At 36.7% G+C, this 23647-nt stretch overlaps 1 protein-coding gene across 1 annotated transcript in view; it reads right to left on the reverse strand.

Annotated features, from left to right (window-relative positions):
* The window catches only part of CEP126 (centrosomal protein 126), a 149109-nt gene that overhangs the window by 66578 nt on the left and 58884 nt on the right, over window positions 1-23647 (reverse strand). Inside the window, 2 exon segments of the mRNA XM_059070246.2 lie at window positions 470-668; window positions 23155-23266. Coding sequence (XP_058926229.1) covers window positions 470-668; window positions 23155-23266 — 311 coding nt within the window.

Below are 23647 nucleotides of genomic sequence, written 5' to 3' on the forward strand. Positions count from 1 at the left end.
AGTATGAACTCCATACTCATTTGGGGGAAAAACCAAAGTAAATACCATATTAGAGCCAGAATAGAGACACCATTTCTAGCTAATTGTGCCATATTTTCATTAAGAACTTAATGTCCATAGGTATTATAATTTTCAAGTTGCTTTTTATAATCCAGTCTATAATAATATTACTTATATTACATTATACTTTCAAATAACTTTCATGTTTTTCAGAAAATAGCATCCATAAAGCATATTTTTCTAAATATGAGAGATGGAAAAATAACAAAAGCAGAGAGAAAAAGGGAGTAAAAGGTTAAAAAAAAATATTAAAAACTTATTTCACTAGTATCTGTGATGAATTTGTGCTGATTCCTCCAAACATACCCTTGGCTAGTGGTATACATTTCTTTAGTGGAGAACACTGCAAAAATAGGACAGAATTATTGCTAGATATTAAAATATTAATAATGTATTTAGAGTTTCATACTTGCAAACTGCTTAGATGCTGATCTTCTAGGAGTTTCTGAGTTTCCTCCAGTTTAAGCTGGAATGCATCTTTGTTAGTAGTCAAGTTTGCCTTGCTGTTTTCCTTCATTTCTTTATCACAATTGATTTTGGACAGGAGATGTGTCTGATACTTGTGATCATTTTTTGATAATGATGAAGGCAAGGAATTATCTATAACTCTGTGAACCATACACAAAAAATGTTTAGTACATTTAAATAAAGTTAGCATACATATGACATATTCATATGTATGTATATGTGTGTGTGTGTGTCCAGATAATCACATATAAGGATATTGGAGAAATATATAGACATATTAGAATAGGAATTTCAAGGAGTCAACAGTAGAATAAAAATGGATGTGAGATTACAGTGCCAATAAAGCACTCAGTCTTCATGTAGGAATATACAATTATTCATGGCTTTTATTATTAAATCCTATTCCTCTATCTATTGTTTGGGATAGATATAGAAGTAATTCCTGTAGATGTATAGAGTCAGTCCTCAGTTCTTTAAGAGAATTCCTATCTGGATAATGATATGCTGCATACCTTTAGTTCTGAGTTGATGTCATGGATGGTAGGTATCTCTATAACCCTAATGGAGTTGGTTGAAGATTCAAGCAGATAGAAAATAAAATTTCTTGTTAGGGTAGACAGGAATTTCCATCTAACTTTACTAGGTTTGGAAGCTTGGAATTTATTGCATGGAGGAGACTGTACATATTTGTTTTCAGTTGTACCACAAATATAAGCATGGTTTTCATGCCACAGAGGGGGGTACCTTTATTTTTAGTGTGTTAAAGTGCCATCCACAAATTATTAGTGGACGAAATCATCTTCTTTTAGAATTTCACATCTTCTGGAAACTTATAGCATGTAACATTTCAATATATATACAAAGTGAAAAGAAAAGAACAAAGGAAGAATTTTTTTTTGGGGGGGTGAAGTATATCAAATAGCTGACTGCTGTTGCATTAGGGCCAGTAGTGTGAATCCCAAGGGTATTTATTCCCAATTCATTGGAATTATTCCCAGTTCAGTGAGGATTCAAATGTTTTGGAAGGTGACACATGGCCACATGTGACATATATCTATCTCCAATACCCACATATATCTTTATTTGGACAGACTGGAATAGTCAAAGTCAATGATTACTAGATTTTTGACTATCATTTTGTGACCACGAGGGATCAACAAGAGCAAAAAGGAACCTAACACAAGTTCCTGAACACTGAGAATATGTTTCTCTCTCTCACTTTTAGGTTTCCTACTCTTACATATTCCTTCCCCTTCAGTCACCCTTCCCAAATGAAATATTGCTAAATCTACAAAATATCTAATAAACTAAATTTATTTACCTTTAAAGTTGTTGTCTGTCAACTTTTTCTTCTCTTTCTTTCTTCTCTCCTCCACTTGCTTCTCTTCTCTTCTCTACTTCCAATTCGTGAGGACGATTGAAGGAATAGATAGGAATAAAAGGAGATGGGGAGGTAGAAAGAGAGGAAGAGTGAAGCATGGGGGGAAAGGAAGAAGAAATCATAAAGGAAGAAGAAACAGGAGGAATTGGAGACGGGAAATCTAAATTTTTTGGCAGCAAATACAGAGAGGGAGATGAATGCAAAGGAGAGGTAAAAAGAGGGATAAATGAAAGAGGTAAGAATGGAGAGGTAGAAGAGGAAAGTGAAGGAGAGGAAAGAACAGATGAAGAGGAAGAAAACTGTATAGAGGATGAAGAAGAGGATATGGAAGTAGAAGGAGATGAAGACAAAGAAGAGGATGGAGAATGACAAGGAGGTGGATGGGAGAAAACTGATGTAAGTGGATGACCTACAAAGACCTGGGGCAGATTTGACAATGTCATGGTTTGTGGGACTGATTGCTGGACTGACTGAAAATGATCTTAGCTAGCAGGATGTTCAGGCAATAGAGTGATTGAAGAAAGAGTGGGGATTGGTTGATGAGGGGGATGACTGGACAAACAGGAAGGCTTCAAAACAGGGAGACCTTCCAAAGTGTTTGGGGAAACAATCAGTTGAGCTGGAAGGGAACGATGAAGGGCCGGCATTAGAGTGGCTGGGGTAGAACATTGTGCTGGAAGGAAATGTTTGGTCTGAAAGTTTTGTAAAATAACTTACTCTGTGAGTCAGAATCAGGAATGACTGGTGAACCTCGGGGTGGGTGGGGTAAATAGTCAGGTGGGCCAGAAGGAATTGGGGCTGGTAGATGAGGGAAACTGCTAGAAAAGCTGGAAGTAACTGGGGCTGGAGGGCGAGGAAGATATTTGATTGGGTAGGACAGTAATGGGGCTGGTAAGAAGTTCTTTGGAAGAGTAGAGGGGACAGATGGACAGATAGGCAGGGTATGGGGCTGGTATGTGGGAGAAACAGTTGGATAGCTAGGAAGAATTTGGGAATTGTGGGACAGCAATGGGGATCTTAAAGGAGACAGCTGATCAGGTAAGTGGGGATGAGGTATGGAGACAGCTGGACAGGCAGGAATGGATCTGCACAGGTGGAAAAGCATTTGAACAGGAAGTAGAGAGACAGCCTTATGAAGATGGTTTTTTGATTTATTGGGCTGCCTCGAGACTTTCAATTCATATTATGTTTTGTTTTGAGGGTCCATGCATGATGTTCTTCTGATCACCCAGCGTCCTCTCATGAGCTGAGAAATGTACATAGCTTACTTATTCAGGTTCCCCTTTCTCATTCCTCACTCTTAGAGTATTTTCACCTCTCAGAAGTCTGATAGTCATACAGATAATGAATATGGGCTAGAAAATCTGGTTTAAAGTACTGGTACAAAGGGCAAAAAGAGGTCAAATAGATTACTGCTCAGCTCTGGTCAGATTTCTCAGGGTAGCCTGTGGTTCAGGATCAACTGTCTCACCACAAATACATGGATATTGGAGATAGATATCTAATAACATCATTTTTAAGTATAAAAATATGGGGAAAATATAGCTTATTTTACCTTACATCCACCAGAAGAACGGTCAAATACATTATCTTTGTGATAAGGATTTGGTTGTGATGGAAGGCTTTTATTTTTATTAGTCATTTATTAATATTCTTATATCTCATTATTTCCTAAGTAGCTTTTATTTTCATATGGACATAAGTCTCTGATTTTTCTTGAGGCTTAAGCATTGAATGCCCTCCATTTTTTTCATATAATTTTTTTCTCCTTTAGATTATCACATTACAACATCTTAAATTATTATTATTATTATTATTTTGCGGTATGTGGGCCTCTCACTGTTGTGGCCTCTCCCGCTGGGACACGCAGGCCCAGCGGCCATGGCTCACGGGCTTAGTCGCTCCGCGGCATGTGGGATCCTCCCGGACCGGGGCAGAAACCCGTGTCTCCTGCATCGGCAGGCGGATTCTCAACCACTGCGCCACCAGGGAAGCCCTAAATTATTTTAATATACCACTAATATTTTCTACATTGGAACAATCATTTGTGAGTACTGATATACCTCCCCTTCTTTGGAAGCTCCCTGTTTCTTGACATTACTTTATTCTCTAAAACATTTTAGGTTTATATTGTACAGAAAATGTATTTTTAATGTGACAATAGCTTATAAGTATTTGTAGTTTAATTATATTTTCAATAACAGTACATATAAATATTTCTATTAACCTAATACTTGATCTTTAATATTCCAAGCTGTCATATTTATAGTATAGCATTTTATAGTTTACAAAGAATTTTCACATACATGATTTAATACTGTTAGTTATCTGTGGAGGAGTTCAACTTTTAAATAAGTAAACAATAGTGTTCTCTTTATAAATTGTACACGTTTGTTTTCCAAGCACATAAAGTTTATGTGTGTGTAAGTATAGGTAGGTATAAATATCATGAAATCATAGTCATAATAGTATATTACAATAATAACTGAAAACTATGTATTCTAATTTAGACTGGAGATTAATTTCTCATAAAACAAAGTTGATATAATGGTCCTAGCAAGATTTGGTATAATGACAACTATATATTTGTTTGCTACAGGGAAATCAAAATCATCTGATGAGTTATCTCTTCTAAGACTTTAAGGAAGTCTTAGAAGAGACATTGTTGAACAAAAAAGTCTATCCTTTTATTCATAATGCAAAAGAGCTTTTTTAATTGAAAATATCTGATAACACAAAGGGTAATAATACACAGAAAAAGAAATCTAAGAGTGAAGAAAACCTGTATACAAAAATGCACATTACTTCTATACTAAATGATTTGGAATTTTTTATCACTCTAAATTCCCCTTGACCCTAACCCCCCACCCCCTCTAATTGTCTGTCATCTTCCTTTTCGGACAAAACTTTCCACAGAGTACTCTAAAATTATACTGTGTTCAGTGCCACAACTTCCATTTGTTCCTTAACTTACTGCTATCTGGCTTCTACCTCTACTGCTCCAATGTACTGCTTTTGCTAGCAATTAACTAATTGACCTAATTGCAGACCTAGACACTTCTTGACCACTATCTTTCCTGACTTTAATTCCCTTTATTTCCATATCATCATACATTTCTGGTTATTTTTTGACTTCTCTGGTTGTTTATTCTCAGGGTCTTTTTTGAGCTCCTCTTTCTTTGCTTGGATATGCTGGAATTTTTGAGTTATGTCATCCTCTTCTTTGCTTATCTATCCACACTCTGTGTGTAATCTTATTTATACTGTCTGTGTGATCTTATCTGTATCTGTATGTGAGTGAAGGGTTAATAAAATCCATCCTCTGTGGACCAATTCAACTTTGGGTTAATTTTCTAACTCTGTTCCCTGGATTACTAGCAGGACTTGAACTGTGTTTCAAGCACATTGACTATGTAAAAAATGACCCTTTATTGGTAAACTGTATCTGTACTGGGACAACTGTGAATAAATCATAGATAATTGGTAGGAAGCTATAGCTTTATGTTTCCCTGAGTGTGGTAATTCTTATAACTGGACATATCTCTTGCATGGAAGCTATTCATATAGAGCCAGTACAAGAAATATTGGCTTCTGTTTGGAACATGGGATTTCTAACCCAGGGTGGCTGTTTGCACATTGTGATGTCATCACTTGTGGGAATAGGGGCACAGCAAAGATCAGCCCTTTGACTGTTTCGTGGCATGCCATGAGAAGTCTTCCTGTTGAAGAATGTTGTCTATAGACATGCAATGTTTTATGTCTTCTAATTGAGGGAAAACCTGGTCTATTGTAGTCATGGGAGTTTGATTGTTTAGCTGAACCAAGACCCCCACTGGTGGGTATTGAACCATGGCTTTAACTTCATCCATTCATTGACAACTATCATATCTATATTCATGGCCCAGACATCTTACAAATGAGAAATTGACTCCAGAATAGCCCATACGTGTCTCAAACTCACAGTTTATCATCATCCTTCCAGTTACTCTCTCCCTTAAACCTCTTTATACTGAATGGTCCTTATTTTGATAAATGGTTTCACTGACCAAACTCCATCCCATGATTCCTCCCATTCACCTTTCAGTTCTTAAAAACTTACCAAATCACATTGATTCTACCTCCTAAACAGGTCTTAAGAAGCCAATGTTTTCATTAAATAAAGTAGCATTTTATCTAATTTTCCCACTTTAGTCTTACTTTACTGTTTCTCATTTTGGCAATATTCCTAAAATGTAAATGTTATATGCTTTCTTCAAATTTTTCAGCAGTTGTTTTTAGGACAAACTCCTTAACAAGGCTTTTCATGATTTAACTTATGGTTTCCTTTCTAAACAACCTAACTGCCTACAATTTCTCACTGTACACACTAGTCAAAATGAAATACCTATGAACTTATGGTTACAAGAGGGAAAGGGTTTGGGGGAGGGATAGACTTGGGATTGACATGTATGCACTACTTTATTTAAAATAGATAACCAACTAGGACCTACTGTATAGCACAGGGAACACTTCAATATTCTGTAATAACCTAAATGGGAAAATAAATTGCAAAATAATAGATACATATATATATATATATATATATATGACTGAATCACTTTGCTGTACACCTGAAACTAACACAACAATGTTAATCAACTATGCTCCAATATAAAATAAAATAAAATAAAAACAAACAAAAAACCCCACAAAATGAACTACCTACTTTCAGCTCCCTTAATACAACATGTCCTTTTGTACCTTCATTCCTTTTCACGCACTACTTGTTCCCTCTTTTGGGAGTTCCCTCTCAATGTCTCTGATGAATATCTTTCTCATCTATTAAACTACAGGTCAAGTTCATATCCTCTGAGAAGTTTTTATTATGCCAGTGATGTTTCTCTATTCAAAGTATTTATTGAATACCTCCAACATGCAGAGCACTGAGCTAAGCACCATAGGGAATATCTGCATGTGTAAGATTTAGCCATTGTTCTCTACAATACTACAATCTGGTTGGGGAGACATAAGTACACATAAAAATTGAGAAACATACACAATCAGGACTTTAAAATTGATTTCTATAGCCTTGACCTCTTGTTTCATCTTAGGTCAAACTGGTTTTATACATTTCTACTTGGATATTTACTCCCTAAACACAGAAGGCTCAAATGAAGTTTAATAATATCTTGCCAAACCTGTACCTTTCCATTACATTCTTTTTAATTTTTTTTTTTTTTTTTTTTTTTTGCGGTACGTGGGCCTCTCACTGTTGTGGCCTCTCCCGTTGCAAAGCACAGGCTCCGGACGCGCAGGTTCAGTGGCCATGGCTCACGGGCTTAGCTGCTCCGCGGCATGTGGGATCTTCCCGGACCGGGGCACGAACCCGTGTCCCCTGCATCGCCAGGTGGACCCTCAACCACTGCGCCACCAAGGAAGCCCCTTTTTAATTTTTAAAGTCACCAAATTCCCTCAATTATCAAAGACTCAAAATTTCAACTTCTTTTAATTTTTCTGTTTTTTTCATTTTCATTATTCCACCAGACACCAAAGTCATAATCTAGTCTTTCCATGAAATATCTTTTCCTTCTGTCTTTCTTTTCTATTTCACTACCACCCTTTTAACAGAAGTCCTTTAAACTCATGGCTGGATACCCCTTGATTTTCCTGCACGGTTCTGTCCATACTCCAATTTTATTTTACTATCAAGGGACATTTTATTCTATATGAAACCTATCACATTATTCTTATTTTTAAAAAATTAATTTATTTTTTGTTGATCTATAATATTGTGTTAAATTCAGGTATATGGCACCTGATTCAGTATTTTCGCAGATTATGCTCCATTACAGGTTATTGTAAGATAATGGACACAATTTCCTATGCTATACAGTATATTCTTGTTGTTTATTTTATATATAGTAATTTGTATCAGTCAATCTCATACCCCTAATTTGTCCTTCCCCCCTCCCCTCTGGCAATCACAAGTTTCTCTATCTGTGTGTCTTTCTGTTTTGCACGTACATTCATATGTATTATTATTTATATTCCACATATAAGTAATATCATACAGTATTTGTCTTTGTTTGACTTATTTCATTAAGCATTGCATTCTCTAGGTCCATCCATGTTGCTGCAAATGGCAGAATTTCATTCTTTTTTATGGCTGAGTAATATTCCACCACATATATAAAACACATCTTCTTAATCTAATCAACTGGGAACCTGGGATGCTTCCATGTCTTGGCTATTGTAAACTGTGCTGCTATGAACAGTGGGGTGCATGTATGTTTTTGAATTAGTGATTTCAGTTTTTCCAGATATATACCCACAAGTGGAATTACTGGATCATATGGTAGTTCTATTTTTAGTTTTTTGAGGAATCTCCATACTGTTTCCCATAGTGGTTGCACCAACTTACATTCCCATCAATAGTGTACTAGGGTTCCCTTTTCTCCACATCCTCTTCAATATATGTTATTTGTATACATTTTGATCATGGCCATTCTGACAGGTGTAAGGTGATATGTCCTTGTGGTTTTGATTTGCACTTCTCTACTAATTTGAAAGTGATGTTGAGCATCTTTTCATGTGCCTGTTGGCCATCTGTATGTCCTTCTTTGGAAAAACATCCATTCAAGTCTTCTGTTTTTGATTGGGTTGTTTCTTTTTGCTGTATTGAGTTGTATGAGCTGTTTATATATTTTGGCTATTAACCCCTTATCAGTCATATTATTTACAAATATTTTCTCCCATTCAGTAGGTTGTCTTTTTGCTTTGTTTATGGTTTCCTTTGTTGTGCAAAGGGTTTTTATGTTTAATTAGATCCAATTTGTTTATTTTTGCTCTTATTTCCTTTGTTTTAGGAGACAGATCCAAAAAAATATTGCTATAATTTACATTAAAGAGCATTACCCTTATGTTTTCTTCTAGGAGTTTTATGGTTTCCAATCTTACATTTAGGTCTTCACTCCATTAAGAGTTTATTTTTGTATACAGTGTTAGAGAATGTTTTAATTTCATTCTTTTACATGAAAGTAAAAAAAAAAAAACTGTACATGCTGTACAGTTTTCCCTGGACAATGTGTCTTTTCTCCATTGTATATTCTTGCCTCCTTTGTCATTGGTTAATTGACCGTAAGTATGTGGGTTTATTTCTTGGCTCTCTGTTCTATTCCATTAATCTATGTGTCTGTTGTTGCTCCAATACCATGTTGTTTTGATTACTGTAGCTTTGTAGTATAGTCTGAAGTCTGGGAGGGTTATGGCTCTAGCTTTGTTCTTTTTACTCAGGATAACTTTGGCAATTCAGCATCTTTTGTGATTCTATATAAATTTTAGGATTATTTGTTCTAGTTCTATGAAAAATTTCATGGGTATTTTGATAGAGAGTGCATTAAATCTGTAGATTGCTTTGGGTAGTATGTCTATTTAAATAATATCACTCACTCCAATCCAAGAGCATGGGATATCTTTCCATTTCTTTGGATCATCTTCAATTTCCTTTATCAGTGTTTTATAGTTTTCAGAGTACAGGTCTCTCACCTCCTTGGTTAAGTTTATTCCTAAGTATTTTATTTTTTTATGTGATTATAAAAAGGATTGTTTACTTTTTCTTTCTGATATGTCATTACTAGTGTATAGAAAGACAACAGATTACTATATATTATTCTTGTATCCTGCAACGTTTCTGAATTCATTAGTTCTAATAGTTCTTGGGTGGAGACTTTAGGGTTCTCTATATAGTGTCATGTCATCTGCAAATAGTGACAGTTTTACCTCTTCCTCTTCAAATTTGCATATCTTTTATTACGTTTTCTTGTCTGATTGCTGTGGTTAGGACTTCCAATACTATGTTAAACAGAAGCAGCAAAAGTGGGCATTCTTGTCTTGTTTCTGATTTTAAAGGAAAACTTTCATTTTTCACAATTGAGTATGATTTGGCTGTGGGTTTGTCATAAATGACCTTTATTATGTTGAGATATGTTCCCTCTATACACACTTTGATGAGAGGTTTTATCATAAATAGATATTGAATTTTGTTAAATACTTTTTCTGTATCTATTGAGACAACCGTAATTTTTATCTTTCTTTTTGTTAATATGGTGGATCCTAGTGATTGATTTGTGTATGTGAACTACTCTTGTGACTCTGGAATAAATCCAGCTTGATCATGATATATGATCCTTTTTATGTATTGTTGGATTCAGTTTGTGAATATTTTGTTGAAGATTTCTGCATCTATATTCATAAAAAAACTGGCCTGTAATTTTAATTTTTTGTAGTGTCTTTGCCTGGTTTTGGTATCACAGTAAGGGTGACCTTGTAGAATGAACCTGGGAGTGTTCCATCCTCTTAATTGGAATAGTTTGATTAGGACAGCTATTAGTTCTTCTTTATACATTTGACAGAATTCCCCTGTGAGGCTGTCCCATTCTGGAATTTTGTTTGCTAGGCAATTTTTTTTTTAATTGCAAAGTTTATTTCACATTTAGTGACTGGTCTGTTCAAATTGTCAGTTTCTTCTTGACTCAGTTTTGGTAAGCTGTATGTTTCTAGAAATTTGTCCATTTCTTCCAGGTTGTCCAGTTTGTTGGCATATAACTGATCATAGTCTTATTTTATGTTTTTTTTAAACATCATTATTGGAGTATAATTGCTTTACAATGGTGTGTAAGTTTCTGCTTTATAACAAAGTGAATCAGTTATACATATACATATGTTCCCATATCTCTTCCCTCTTGCATCTCCATCCCTCCTACCCTCCCTATCCCACCCCTCTAGATGGTCACAAAATACCAAGCTGATCTCCCTGTGCTATGCGACTGCTTCCCACTAGCTACCTATTTTATGTTTGGTAGTGTATATATGTCCATGTCACTCTCTCACTTTGTCACAGCTTACCCTTCCCCCTCCCTACATCCTCAAGTCCATTCTCTAGAGGGTCTGTGTCTTTATTCCCGTCTTGCCCATAGGTTCTTCATGACTTTTTTTCCCCCTTAGATTCCATAAATATGTATTAGCATACAGCACTTGTTTTTCTCTTTCTGACTTACTTCACTCTGTATGACAGACTCTGTGTCCATCCACATCACTATAAATAACTCAATTTCATTTCTTTTTATGGCTGAGTAATATTCCATTGTATATATGTGCCACATCTTCTTTATCCATTCATCTGTTGATGGACACTTAGGTTGCTTCCATGTCCTGGCAATTGTAAATAGAGCTTCAATGAACATTTTGGTACATGACTCTTTTTGAATTATGGTTTTCTCAGGGTATATGCCCAGTAGAGGGATTGCTGGGTCGTATGGTAGTTCTATTTTTAGTTACTGAAGGAACCTCCATACTGTTCTCCATAGTGGCTGTATCATTTTACATTCCCACCAACAGTGCAAGAGTGTTCCCTTTTCTCCACACCCTCTCCAGCATTTATTGTTTGCAGATTTTTTGATGATGGCCATTCTGACCAGTGTGAGAAGATATCATTGTAGTTTTGATTTGCATTTCTCTAATGATTAGTGATGTTGAGCATTCTTTCATGTGTTTGTTGGCAATCTGTATATCTTCTTTGGGCTTCCCTGGTGGCGCAGTGGTTGAGAGTCCGCCTGCTGATGCAGGAAACATGGGTTCATGCCTCGGTCCGGGAAGATCCCACATGCTGCGGAGCGGCTAGGCTCGTGAGCCATGGCTGCTGAGCCTGTGTGTCCGGAGTCTGTGCTCCACAACAGGAGAGGCCACAACAGTGAGAGGCCCACGTACTGCCAAAAAAAAAAAAAAAAAAAAGTCTGAGACTGTATATCTTCTTTGGAGAAATGTTTATTTAGGTCTTCTGTCCATTTTTGGATTGGGTTGTTTGTTTTCTTGATATTGACCTGCATGAGCTGCTTGTAAATGTTGGAGATTAATCCTTTGTCAGTTGCTTCATTTGCAACTATTTTCTCCCATTCTGAGGGTTGTCTTTTGGTCTTGTTTATGGTTTCCTTTGCTGTGCAAAAGCTTTTACATTTCATTAGGTCCCATTTGTTTATTTTTGTTTTTATTTGCATATCTCTAGGAGTTGGGTCAAAAGGATCTTGCTGTGATTTATGTCATAGAGTGTTCTGCCTATGTTTACCTCTAAGAGTTTGATAGTGGCTGGCCTTACATTAGGTCTTTAATCCATTTTGAGTTATTTTTGTGTATGGTGTTAGGGAGTGTTCTAATCTCATACTTTTACATGTAGCTGTCCAGTTTTTCCAGCACCACTTATTGAAGAGGCTGTCTTTTCTCCACTGTACATTCTTGCCTCCTTTATCAAAGATAAGGTGATCATGTGTGTGTGGGTTTATCTCTGGGCTTCCTATCCTGTTCCATTGATCTATATTTCTGTTTTTGTGTCAGTACCAAACTGTCTTGATTACTGTAGCTTTGTAGTATAGTTTGAAGTCAGGGAGCCTGATTCCTCCAGCTCCATTTGTCGTTCTCAAGATTGCTTTGGCTATTCGGGGTCTTTTTTATTTCCATACAAACTGTGAAATTTTTTGTCCTAGTTCTGTGAAAAATGCCATTGGTAGTTTGATATGGATTGCATTCAATCTGTAGATTGCTTTGGGTAGTAGAGTCATTTTCACAATGTTGTTACCTCCAATCCAAGAACATGTTACATCTCTCCATCTATTTGTATCATTTTTAATTACTTTCATCAGTGTCTTATATGTTCTGCACACAGGTCTTTTGGCTCCTTAGATAGGTTTATTCCTAGATATTTTATTCTATTTTTTGCAATGGTAAATGGGAGTGTTTCCTTAATTTCACTTTCAGATTTTTCATCATTAGTGTATAGGAATACAAGAGATTTCTGTGCATTATTTTTGTATCCTGCTACTTTACCAAATTCATTGATTAGCTCTAGTAGCTTTCTGGTAGCATCTTCAGGATTCTGTAGGTATAGTATCATGTCATCTGCAAACAGTGACAGCTTTACTTCTTCTTTTCTGATTTGGATTCATTTTATTTCTTTTTCTGCTCTGATTGCTGTGGCTAAAACTTCAAAAACTATGTTAAATAATAGGGGTGAGAGTGGGCAACCTTGTCTTGTTCCTGATCTTAGTGGAAATGGTTTCAGTTTTTCACCATTGAGGATGATGTTGGCTGTGGGTTTGTCATATATGGCCTTCATTATGTTGAGGGAAGTTCCTTCTGAGATGCCTACTTTCTGCAGCATTTTTATCATAAACAGGTGTTGAATTTTGTCAAAAGCTTTCTCTGCATTGATTGAGATGATCATATGGTTTTTCTCCTTCAATTTGTTAATATGGTTTATCACATTGATTGATTAGCGTACATTGAAGAATCCTTGCATTCCTGGAATAAACCCCACTTGATCATGGTGTATGATCCTTTTAATGTGGTGCTGGATTCTGTTTGCTAGTATTTTGTTGAGGATTTTTGCATCTATGTTCATCAGTGATATTGGCCTGTAGTTTTCTTTCTTTGTGACGTCTTTGTCTGGTTTTGGTATCAGGGTGATGGTGGCCTCGTAGAATGAGTTTGGGAGTATTCCTCCCTCTGCTATCTTTTGGAAGAGTTTGAGAAGGATAGGTGTTAGCTCTTGTCTAAATGTTTGATAGAATTTGCCTGTGAAGTGATCTGGTCCTGGGCTTTTGTTTGTTGGAAGATTTTTAATCAGAGTTTCACTTTCAGTGCTTGTGATTAGTCTGTTCATATTTTCTATTTCTTCCTGGTTCAGTCTTGGCAAGTTGTGCATTTCTAAGAATTTGTCCATTTCTTCCAGGTTGTCCATTTTACTGGCATAGAATTGCTTGTAGTAATCTCTCATGATCCTGTGTATTTCTGCAGTGTCAGTTGTTACTTCTGCTTTTTTCATTTCTAATTCTATTGTTTTTGGTCTTCTCCTTTTCTTTTCTTGATGAGTCTGGCTAATGGTTTATCAATTTTATTTATCTTCTCAAAGAAACAGCTTGTAGTTTTATTGACCTTTGCTATCGTTTCCTTCATTTCTTTTTCATTTCTTTCTGATCTGATCTTTTTGATTTCTTTCCTTCTGCTAACTTTGGGGTTTTTTTTTGTTCTTCTTTCTCTAGTTGATTTAGGTTCAAGGTTAGGTTGTTTATTTCAGATGTTTCCTGTTTCTTAAGGTAGGATTGTATTGCTATAAAATTCCCTCTTAGAACTGCTTTTGCTGCATCCCATAGGTTTTGAATCGTCGTGTTTTTGTTGTAATTTGTCAGTAGGTATTTTTAAATTTCCTCTTTGATTTCTTCAGTGATCTCTTGGTTGTTTAGTATTGCATTGTTTAGCCTCCATGTGTTTGTATTTTTTACGTTTTATTCTGTGTAATTGATTTTTAGCCTCATAGCACTGTGGTCAGAAAAGATGCTTGATAAGATTTCTGTTTTTTCAAATTTACTGAGGCTTGATCTGTGACCCAAGGTGTGATCTATCCTGGAGAATGTTCCATGTGCACCTGAGAAGAAAGTGTAATATGTTTTTTTCGGATGGAATGTCCTATAAATATCAATTAAATCTATCTGGTCTCTTGTGTCATTTAAAGCTTCTGTTTCCTTATTAATTTTCTGTCTGGATGATCTCTCCATTGGTGTAAGTGAGGTGTTAACATCCCCCACTATTATTGTGTTACTGTCGATTTCCTCCTTTATAGCTGTTAGCAGTTGCCTTATGTATTGATGTGCTCCTATGTTGGGTGCATATATATTTATAATTGTTCTAACTTCTTGGATTGATCACTTGATCATTATGTAGTGTCCTTCATTGTCTCTTGTAATATTCTTTATTTTAAAGCCTATTTTATTTGAAATGAGTATTGCTACTCCAGCTTTCTTTTGATTTCCATTTGCATGCAATATATTTTTTCCATCCCCTCACTTTCAATCTGTATGTGTCCCTAGGTCTAAAGTGGGTCTCTTGTAGACAGCATATATATGGGTCTTGTTGTATCCACTGTATCCATTCAGAGAGCCTGTGTCTTTTGGTTGGAGCATTTAATCCACTCATGTTAAAGGTAATTATCGATATGTGTGTTCCTATTACAATTTTCTTAATTGTTATGGGTTTGTTTTTGTAGGTCCTTTTCTTCTTTTGTGTTTCCCACTTAGAGAATTTCCTTTAGCATTTGTTGCAAAACTCGTCTGGTGGTGCTGAATTCTCTTAGCTTTTGACTGTCTGTAAAGCTTTTGATTTCTCTGTCAAATCAGAAGGAGATCCTTGCTGGTTAGAGAAATCTTGTTTGTAGGTTTTTCCCTTTCATCATTTTAAGTATATCATGTCACTCCCTTCTGGCTTGTAGAGTTCCTGCTGAGAAATCAGCTGTTAACCTTATGGGAGTTCTCTTGTATGTTATTTGTCATTTTTCCCTTGTTGCCTTCAATAATTTTTCTTTGTCTTTAATTTTTTGTCAGTTTGATTACTATGTGTCTTGGCATGTTTCTCCTTGGGTTTATCCTGCCTGGGACTCTCTGCACTTCCTGGACTTGGGTGGCTCTTTCCTTTCCCATGTTAGGGAATTTTTCGAATATAATCTCTTCAAATATTTTTCTGGGTCCTTTCTCTCTCTCTCTTCTCCTTCTCGGACCCCTATAATTAGAATGGTGGTGTGTTTAATGTTGTCCCAGAAGTCTCTTAGTCTGTCTTCATTTCTTTTCATTCTTTTTTCTTTATTCTTCTCTGCGGTAGATATTTCCACTATTTTATCTTCCAGGTCACTTACCCATACTTCTGCCTCTGTTATTCTGCTATTGATTCCTTCCAGTGTATTTTTCATTTCAGTTATTGCATTGTTCATCTCTGTTTGTTTGTTCTTCAATTCTTGTAGGTGTTTTTTCTTTAATTCTTCTAGGTCTTTGTTAAACATTTCTTGCATCTTCTTGATCTTTGCCTCTATTCTTTTTCCGAGGTCCTTGATCATCTTCACTATAATTTTTCTGAATTCTTTTTCTGAAAGCTTCATATCTCCACTTCAATTTGTTGTTTTTCTGGGGTTTTATCTTGTTCCTTCATCTGGTACATAGCTCTCTGCCTTTTAATTTTGTCTATCTTTCTGTGAATGTGGTTTTTGTTCCATAGCCTGCAGGACTGTAGTTGTTCTTGCTTCTGTTGTCTGCCCTCTGGTGGATGAGGTTATCGAAGAGGCTTGTGCAAGTTTCCTGATGGGAGGGACTGATGGTGGGTAAAGCTGGGGGTTGTTCTGCTGGGCAGAGCTCAGTAAAACTTTAATCAGCTTGTCTGCTGATGGGTGGGGTTGGGTTCCCTCCCTGTTGGTTGTTTGACCTGAGATGACCCAACACTGGATCCTACTCAGCTCTTTGATGGGGCTAATGGTGGACTCTGGGAGGGCTCACATCAAGGAGTACTTCCCAGAACTTCTGCTTCCAGTGTCCTTGTCCTCACGGTGAGCCATAGCCACACCCTGCCTCTGCAGAAGACCCTCCAACACTAGCAGGTCTGGTTCAGTCTCTTAGGGGGTCACTGCTCCTTCCCCTTGGTCCCAGTGTGCACACTACTTTGTGTATGCCCTCCATGAGAGGAGTCTCTTTTTCCCCCAGTCCTGTTGAAATCCTGCAATCAAGTCTCTGTAGCTGTTAAAGTCTGATTCTCTAGGAATTCCTCCTCCCATTGCCAGACTCCCAGGTTGGGAAGCTTGACGTTGGGCTCAGAACCTTCATTCCAGTGGGTGGACCTCTGTGGTATAAGTGTTTTCCAGTTTGTGGGTCACCCACCCAGCAGTTATGGTATTTGATTTTATTGTGATTGCAACCCTCCTACTGTCTCATTGTGGCTTCTCCTTTGACTGGATGTGCGGTATTTTTTTTGGTGAGTTCCAGTGTCTTCCTGTCAACGATTGTTCAGCAGTTAGCTGTGATTCTGGTGCTTTCACAAGAGGGAGTGAGCACACGTCCTTCTACTCCACATCTTGAACCAATCTTTCTGTCAGTTTCTTTTTTGTACGTAGATTCATTTGTATTACTTTTTCGATTCCATGTGTATGTGATATCATTATTCCCTTCCTTCTGCTGACTTTGGGCTTTGTTTGTTCTTTTTCTAATTCTTTTACATGGTAAGTTAGGTTGTTTATTTGAGATTTTTCTTATTTCTCGAGGAAAGCCTGTCTTGCTATGAATTTCCTTCTTAGAACTGCATTTGCTGTATCCCCAATATTTTGGAAAGTTGTTTTCTACTTTCATTTGTTTTGAAGTATTTTCTGATTTACTCTGATTTCATCATTGACCCTTGGTTTTTAGTTGCATGTTGTTTAGTCTCCATGTGTTTGTTCTTTTCTGTTTTTCTTTCTGTAGTTGATTTCTAATTGAAACACTGAGGTTGAAAAAAATGCTTGATATAATTTCTATCCTCTTAAATTTGTTGAGGCTTGTTTTGTGACCTAGTATGTGATATATCCTGAAGAATATTCCATGTGCACTTGATAATAATGTGTATTCTGCTGGTTTTAGATGAAATGTCCTGAAGATATCTGTTAAGTCCAGCTAGTGTTGCTGTGTCATTTAGGACCACTATTGCCTTATTGATTTTCTTTCTAGATGATTTGTCCATTGATATCAGTGGGGTGTTAAAGTCTCCTACAATTATTGTACTATTGTCAGTTTCTCCCTTTATGTCTGTAAGTATTTGCTTTATACATTTAGGTGCTCCTGTATTGGGTGTGTATATGTTAAAGAGTATATATCCTCTTCTTGTATTGATCCCTTTTTCTCATTATATAATGCTCTTTTTGCCTTTCATTATAACCTCTGTTTTATTTTATCTGATATGAGTATTGCTAGCCCTGCTTTCTTGTCATTTCTATTTGCATGAAATATCCTTTTCTATCCCCTTACTTTCAGTCTGTGTGTGTCTTTTGCCCTGAAGTGAGTTTCTTGTAGGCAGCATATTGAAGGGTATTTTTTTTAACCAATCAGTTATCCTATGTCTTTTGATTAAAGCATTAATCCATTGATATTTAGAGTAATTTATTGATAGGCATGTACTTATTGCCATTTATCACTTGTTTTCCAGTTGTTTTATATTTTTTCCTCTGTTGATTTCTTCTTTTCGTTTTTCCCATTGTGGTTTGATGATATTCTTTTGTAGTATGCTTGAGTTCCTTTGTTTTTGGTTGTTGAGTATCTATTTTAGGTTTTTGCTTTGTGGTTACCATGGGGTTCATATATGTTAACTCATAATTATATCTACCTGCTTTGAACTCATAGTCATTTAACTTCAAACACATTCTAAAAGATCTACGTTTTTTACTCCCCTCCCCAATATTTTGTTTTTGATGTATTTTTTTTTACAGCTTCATATTTATCCCATAAGTATTTATTGTACTAGGAGTTGCTTTTACAACTTTTTGTCTTTTAATCTATGTACTGGCTTATTTAAGTGATCTTCAATCCCCATACATATGTCTTTCCTATTGGGATTTTCCCTTTTCTGATAGAGTCTTACTTCTTTTCCATTTTGAGAAGACTCATCAACATTTCTTTTAGGGTAGGTTTAGTATTGCTGAATTCTTTTAGTTTTTGCTTGTCTGAGAAGTTCTTTATCTCACCTTCTATTCTAAATGATAATCTTGCTGGGCAGACAATCTTAGATTGCAGGTTCCTCTGCTTTTTCATTTTGTTTAATTTTCTGTATCCCTGTGATTTTGGGTGAAACAGTTACCTATTGTGGTCTTGAAGGTGTGTTCTTACGTGGGTGTGTCCCTATGCAGACTGTGTGTGCCCAGTGCATTTGGTGGATTTGATGTGGATGCCAGTCATATCTTTCCTCATGGTATGCTGGCCTCTACCACCTTGGTAGGGAATGTGGCTAGTAATGGAGGAGTTAGAGCCTGTGTGGTGTGTGAGATGTACTACCTCTCTGCTTAGTGGCCATCACTGCCCTGTCAGGGGTGAGATCTGCTCTGAAGTTGCTGGAGCAGAGGCCCTGAGATTTGGGCTCAAGTGGTTCTGCTTCCTTTAAGTGTGTATTTTTCCTTCTTCTTGCACTGGGCCTTTGACCCAAAGGTGGGGAGTGCTGAAGCAAGTGGGGCTCAGATGCTTACAGAGGGCTGATATGCTGCCCTGTAGGCATTTGTGGCTCCACTCAGATGCAGCCTAAGTTTGCATCTTTTCCCCTGTTGTGATTGCCCCAGATCTAGTATAAGGCTATGGCGTGGAGTGGGAAGGGTTGGAGCATTTGCTTGTCTGGAACTGGGGAGCATGGAATGGTGATCATGGTAGTTCAAGCACCTGCACTGCTATCAGAAGTCTGGGCTGCTTCTGGGGTGCTGTATAAGTAACTGCAAACGATGGACACTGCTCCACTTAGACCACACCCCAGGCTCTAGGTAGCCTCTGCATCTTTAGATTGAGTCTTTTCCCAGGTCCTGTCTGGCCTAGATCCAGGGCCAAGCTCTGGCTTGGAGTGAGCAGGGCTTGACATTCACTTGGCTCAGACTGGGGGGTGTGGCAAGGCAGCAGTCACTAGGGCTCACCTCTCTCTGCCCTGTCTGGTGGTAAGCTAACACTTGCACACTCCTCATGAGTGGAGTCTAGGCTTCTCTAGACTTTCAGTGGTTCTCCAAGCAGCCAAAGGGGCTTGTCTCCTATATGTAGGACCTCAGGAGGGGGACGTCCAGTCTGTGGCTTGACCCACTCACTTCCCAGGGTGAATGTCTGCCTGTGTGATCTCCCTTTTCCTCTTGGTCCTCTCCCAGAGGCACAGGCCTCTTACCTTATGCTTTTCTTCCCATCCTAGCCAATTACATGTGTATCTTTCTTACAGCCTTGCTTGTATAGGAGTCCTTCTGCATGTTTCCAGTTAGTTTTCCATTAGAATTGTTCCACATGTGGATGTATTTTTGAATTCTTTGTCAGGGGCAGTAAGCTCACATCCTCTTCATCTCCCATGTTCCATACTCCAATTCGTACACTTCTATTTGATCAACATTCTTAAACTCTTATTTATGTCTCTTCTCTGCTGTGAAAAGGCACTTTCATTATTTCTTCTCTCATCTTTTCCTTCTAACCACTCAAAATATTTTTATTCTTTGTCAGATTTATCCTTTTCTCACTATATAAAATAGTACTATTTTAGTTTAGGCAGTAATGATCTATCCCTTGGATTAGCCCATTAAGTGTTTTTAGTCTCCTTGCTTCCAATTTCTTTCCACTCTTTTCATTCTCCAACATTCATACCAATTATCTTTCAATAATAATAAAGAGGATTATATCACTCCATGCTTAAAAACCTCCATTGGTTCTCTACTAGTTATAGGATAAAAATTAAAAGTTCCTAGACATACAAGCATTTCATATCTGATCTCAATCTACATTTCTAGATAATCTCCTGTCCTACCAACAACACATACTACAGTCCTGCCACTCTGAACAAGTTCTATTTCCTTAGGTGCTTTTGCCTTTTACAACAATGTAGGCTTGAACATGACTAAAATCAACCTATGGTACTATAGTAGACAACTGGTACTCATCCTTTAAGTCTCCTCTCCAACTTCAAATTTTGTACTTCTTTATCACTTTGCTAGTATTTCTGTAACTGCCCCCATAATGCAGTATTACTTGTTTCTTATGATGTAACTACCATTAAACAGTATTATAATGTAACTGCAAACCCTTCTTGGGCAGAGGACCATATCTCATTCATATGTATAACCTTGTTAATCAATGTCCAAATAATAGGTACTTAAGACACTTCACATTTTTATTCTCTACTTTTCTAGACTGCAATTCTGTTACTCATCAGTTTGACATCCATATTTAAACATGATAACATCTCTTCCATCTTAAGGGAAAAAGCCATATCTTGGCCCTATATCCCCTCTGGCTATTGTTCTACAGCTCTTTTCCTTTCAAAGCCAAGCTACACTTGGTTTTTTTTTTTTTTTTTTTTTTCTTGCTCTCCATTTCTTTCCAACTCACCGCAATCTCTTTTCTGTCCCTGTCCCTCCACTGAAATTTATCTGACAAAAGTTGCCACTGTGACTTTTTTGTTGTGAAGTATAGTGGACACATTGCCTCTAAGCTGGATATTTTCTCTTTGCCCCTCCTGATTCACTTTCCATACTTCTCTACTTGTCTCTGCTAGGCAGAGACCAAATGATCCCTTGCCTTTTGATTTATGGCTGACTTTGACCAATGAAATGTACTAGGAAGAGATGGGAGAGTGACAGAAGAAAGAGGTTTTTGATAATTGTTCCTCTGGCTTCCTCTCTGCTGGGCTTGGTTTAGTAGTGGCAATGTTCCTCTACCTAGCAGCCCTCTCATATAACTATATCTCTTTTCAATTCAGGTCTGTGGTGGTAATACTGACTTTGTTGTCAGTTCTGGGGTTGCTTCATCATCCACTGTTGGCTTCCCAGTCTCTTTACTAACCTTTTTTTCATTACCCCTTTTAAACATTACATGTTTTCTGCCAGTATACTGACTGATACAAACTTTTTATTTTACTGATTCCCTAGAAGCCATTTGATCTCTGTAAACTGCTTTTTTTCCCCATTAAAGTCTGTACTTCCTTAGTTCTAACCTCTCTCGCTATATAGTCCTGTATCAGACATTCTGTTCCTATCTGTAGGCTTCTCTTTTTTTCACTTCCTTAAATGTTACTGTTCTTTAGTGTTCTAACCTAGTTCTGTTGTCATAGTATATAATCTCCACAGCTGATCTCATCCATTGTTTTGGCTTCAAATGACTTAAGTCTAGATCTTTCTCTTGAGCTCTAGACCCATGTAATTTCAATTACATATATTGAAATCACCTCCTGTTTTGTCCTCTTTCAATCAGTTATCCACACTTGTTCACAATAGATTGTAATGATATGTTAAATAAGAAAAGTTGATCTTATCTCCCATCTGCTCAAATCCTTCATTGACTCCTCCTAAATGCTCAGGATAAAGTTTATATTCCTTAGCATGTAGATCATTTACCTCTCCAATCTCACATCTACTGAGCTATTGGTATTCTGCATTCTATTATTCAGCCATCTCTGACTCCTAGAACACATCATTCCTTCTGTTACTCTCATCCCTCTGTCTGGAATACCATCTACCCACTTGTTTCATGACTAACTCCTATTTTCTTCAAAGCTTTGCTGAAGAGTTTTTTATTCCATGAAGTCTTTCTTGAACTATAATAAAGACTGAATGAATTTAATTGTTCTTAGATCTGACCAAGGGAACTATTTGCCACAGGTATTCTAAAAATGGAAGTACTTTAGTAAATAACATTATAAACAGGTAAAATGTTAACATAAATTACATATGAATTGTAGACATCATTACATAAATTAATATTAAATATTATTATCATTACCCATTTGGTACTGTTCTATACTTTATGAAGCATTATTTTCCTTCTCTCCTAGATTATACTCTTGGGATTATATATATATAGATAGATAGATAGATAGATAGATAGATAGATAGATAGATATAGATATATATATTTTTGCGGTACGTGGGCCTCTCACTGTTGTGGCCTCTCCCTTTGTGGAGCACAGGCTCCGGACGTGCAGGCTCAGCGGCCATGGCTCACGGGCCCAGCCGCTCCGCGGCATGTGGGATCTTCCCGGACCGGGACACGAACCCATGTCCCCTGCATCGGCAGGCGGATTCTCAACCACTGCGCCACCAGGGAAGCCCGGGACTATATTTTTGAATATTACACTTCTCCATATCCCCTTCTCAATGCCTGATATAATGTTATGTACATAGTAGGTTCAAGAAACATTTATAATAAATAAATGGAAAATACAGAATATCAGAGGGTACTCTCTGGTTGGTTGGTCCATACTATTGCTTCAAGATAATTCATTTAAACTAACCTGGAGAGGAACCAAGAGGCACCGTAGCTTTTTAAAGATATCCAGGAAAGATTTTCAGTGAGGAAAAACCCATTTCTACCATAAAGTTACTCCTCTTACCTAAATTTATATCATTACAACTCAAAAATTTTTTTCTCTCAGTAAAACCAATATCAATATTTTTAAATGGTTTTTATGATAATTCCCATAGAAAAATTACTAACATAGACAGCACTGTAATACCAAAGACAACAAATTAAAATTCCTACTTACTCTTGAAGCAGCTTATATTGTACTCTACCTCAATTCAATGTGTGAAAATAAAATAGTAAACTCTAAAACAGAGGTAAGGAGTAACTGAGGAAAAGGCCTACAAACTTAGCAACTGGAGAACTATTTAATTATTATATATTAGTAATTATACATGATAATCATAAATTACTTACCTCCAGTCTATTATTGGTCTGTGGCAAGAGGGAAGGTTTACCTCTGATTTTAAGTTGGATTCCTGAATTTGTTTGAGGGCCTCTTCTAATGGAGGAACTGGTTTTTGAAAAACTAAGGGGATAATAAAGGTCAAATAATACAGAATCACTTCATCTTCAACACTCTCTTTACATATAATTTAATTGGTCAATGATAAAATGCTACCTTAAAATTTTTGTAAAAAAATATTTTTTAGAATAATGTAAATATTTTAAATTTAGACACCCAATTCCCCAATAAGAAAGTTACCTCAAAATTATCATTGCCAATTTTAAGAATATTTATTTGGAAAAATGAAACATTGAGAAATGTCCAGCCTTTTTATTCTGGCATGCAAACTCCATGATATCTGATTTCATAGTTCCATAAACTCCTGACAAAATTTACAAATATTCTTATGAAGAAAAGGGGAAGATATAAAAACACCATTTAACATTTATTGAGTATTTACCG

This window comes from Kogia breviceps, chromosome 7, assembly GCF_026419965.1.
Source record: "Kogia breviceps isolate mKogBre1 chromosome 7, mKogBre1 haplotype 1, whole genome shotgun sequence".
NCBI lineage: Eukaryota > Metazoa > Chordata > Mammalia > Artiodactyla > Physeteridae > Kogia > Kogia breviceps.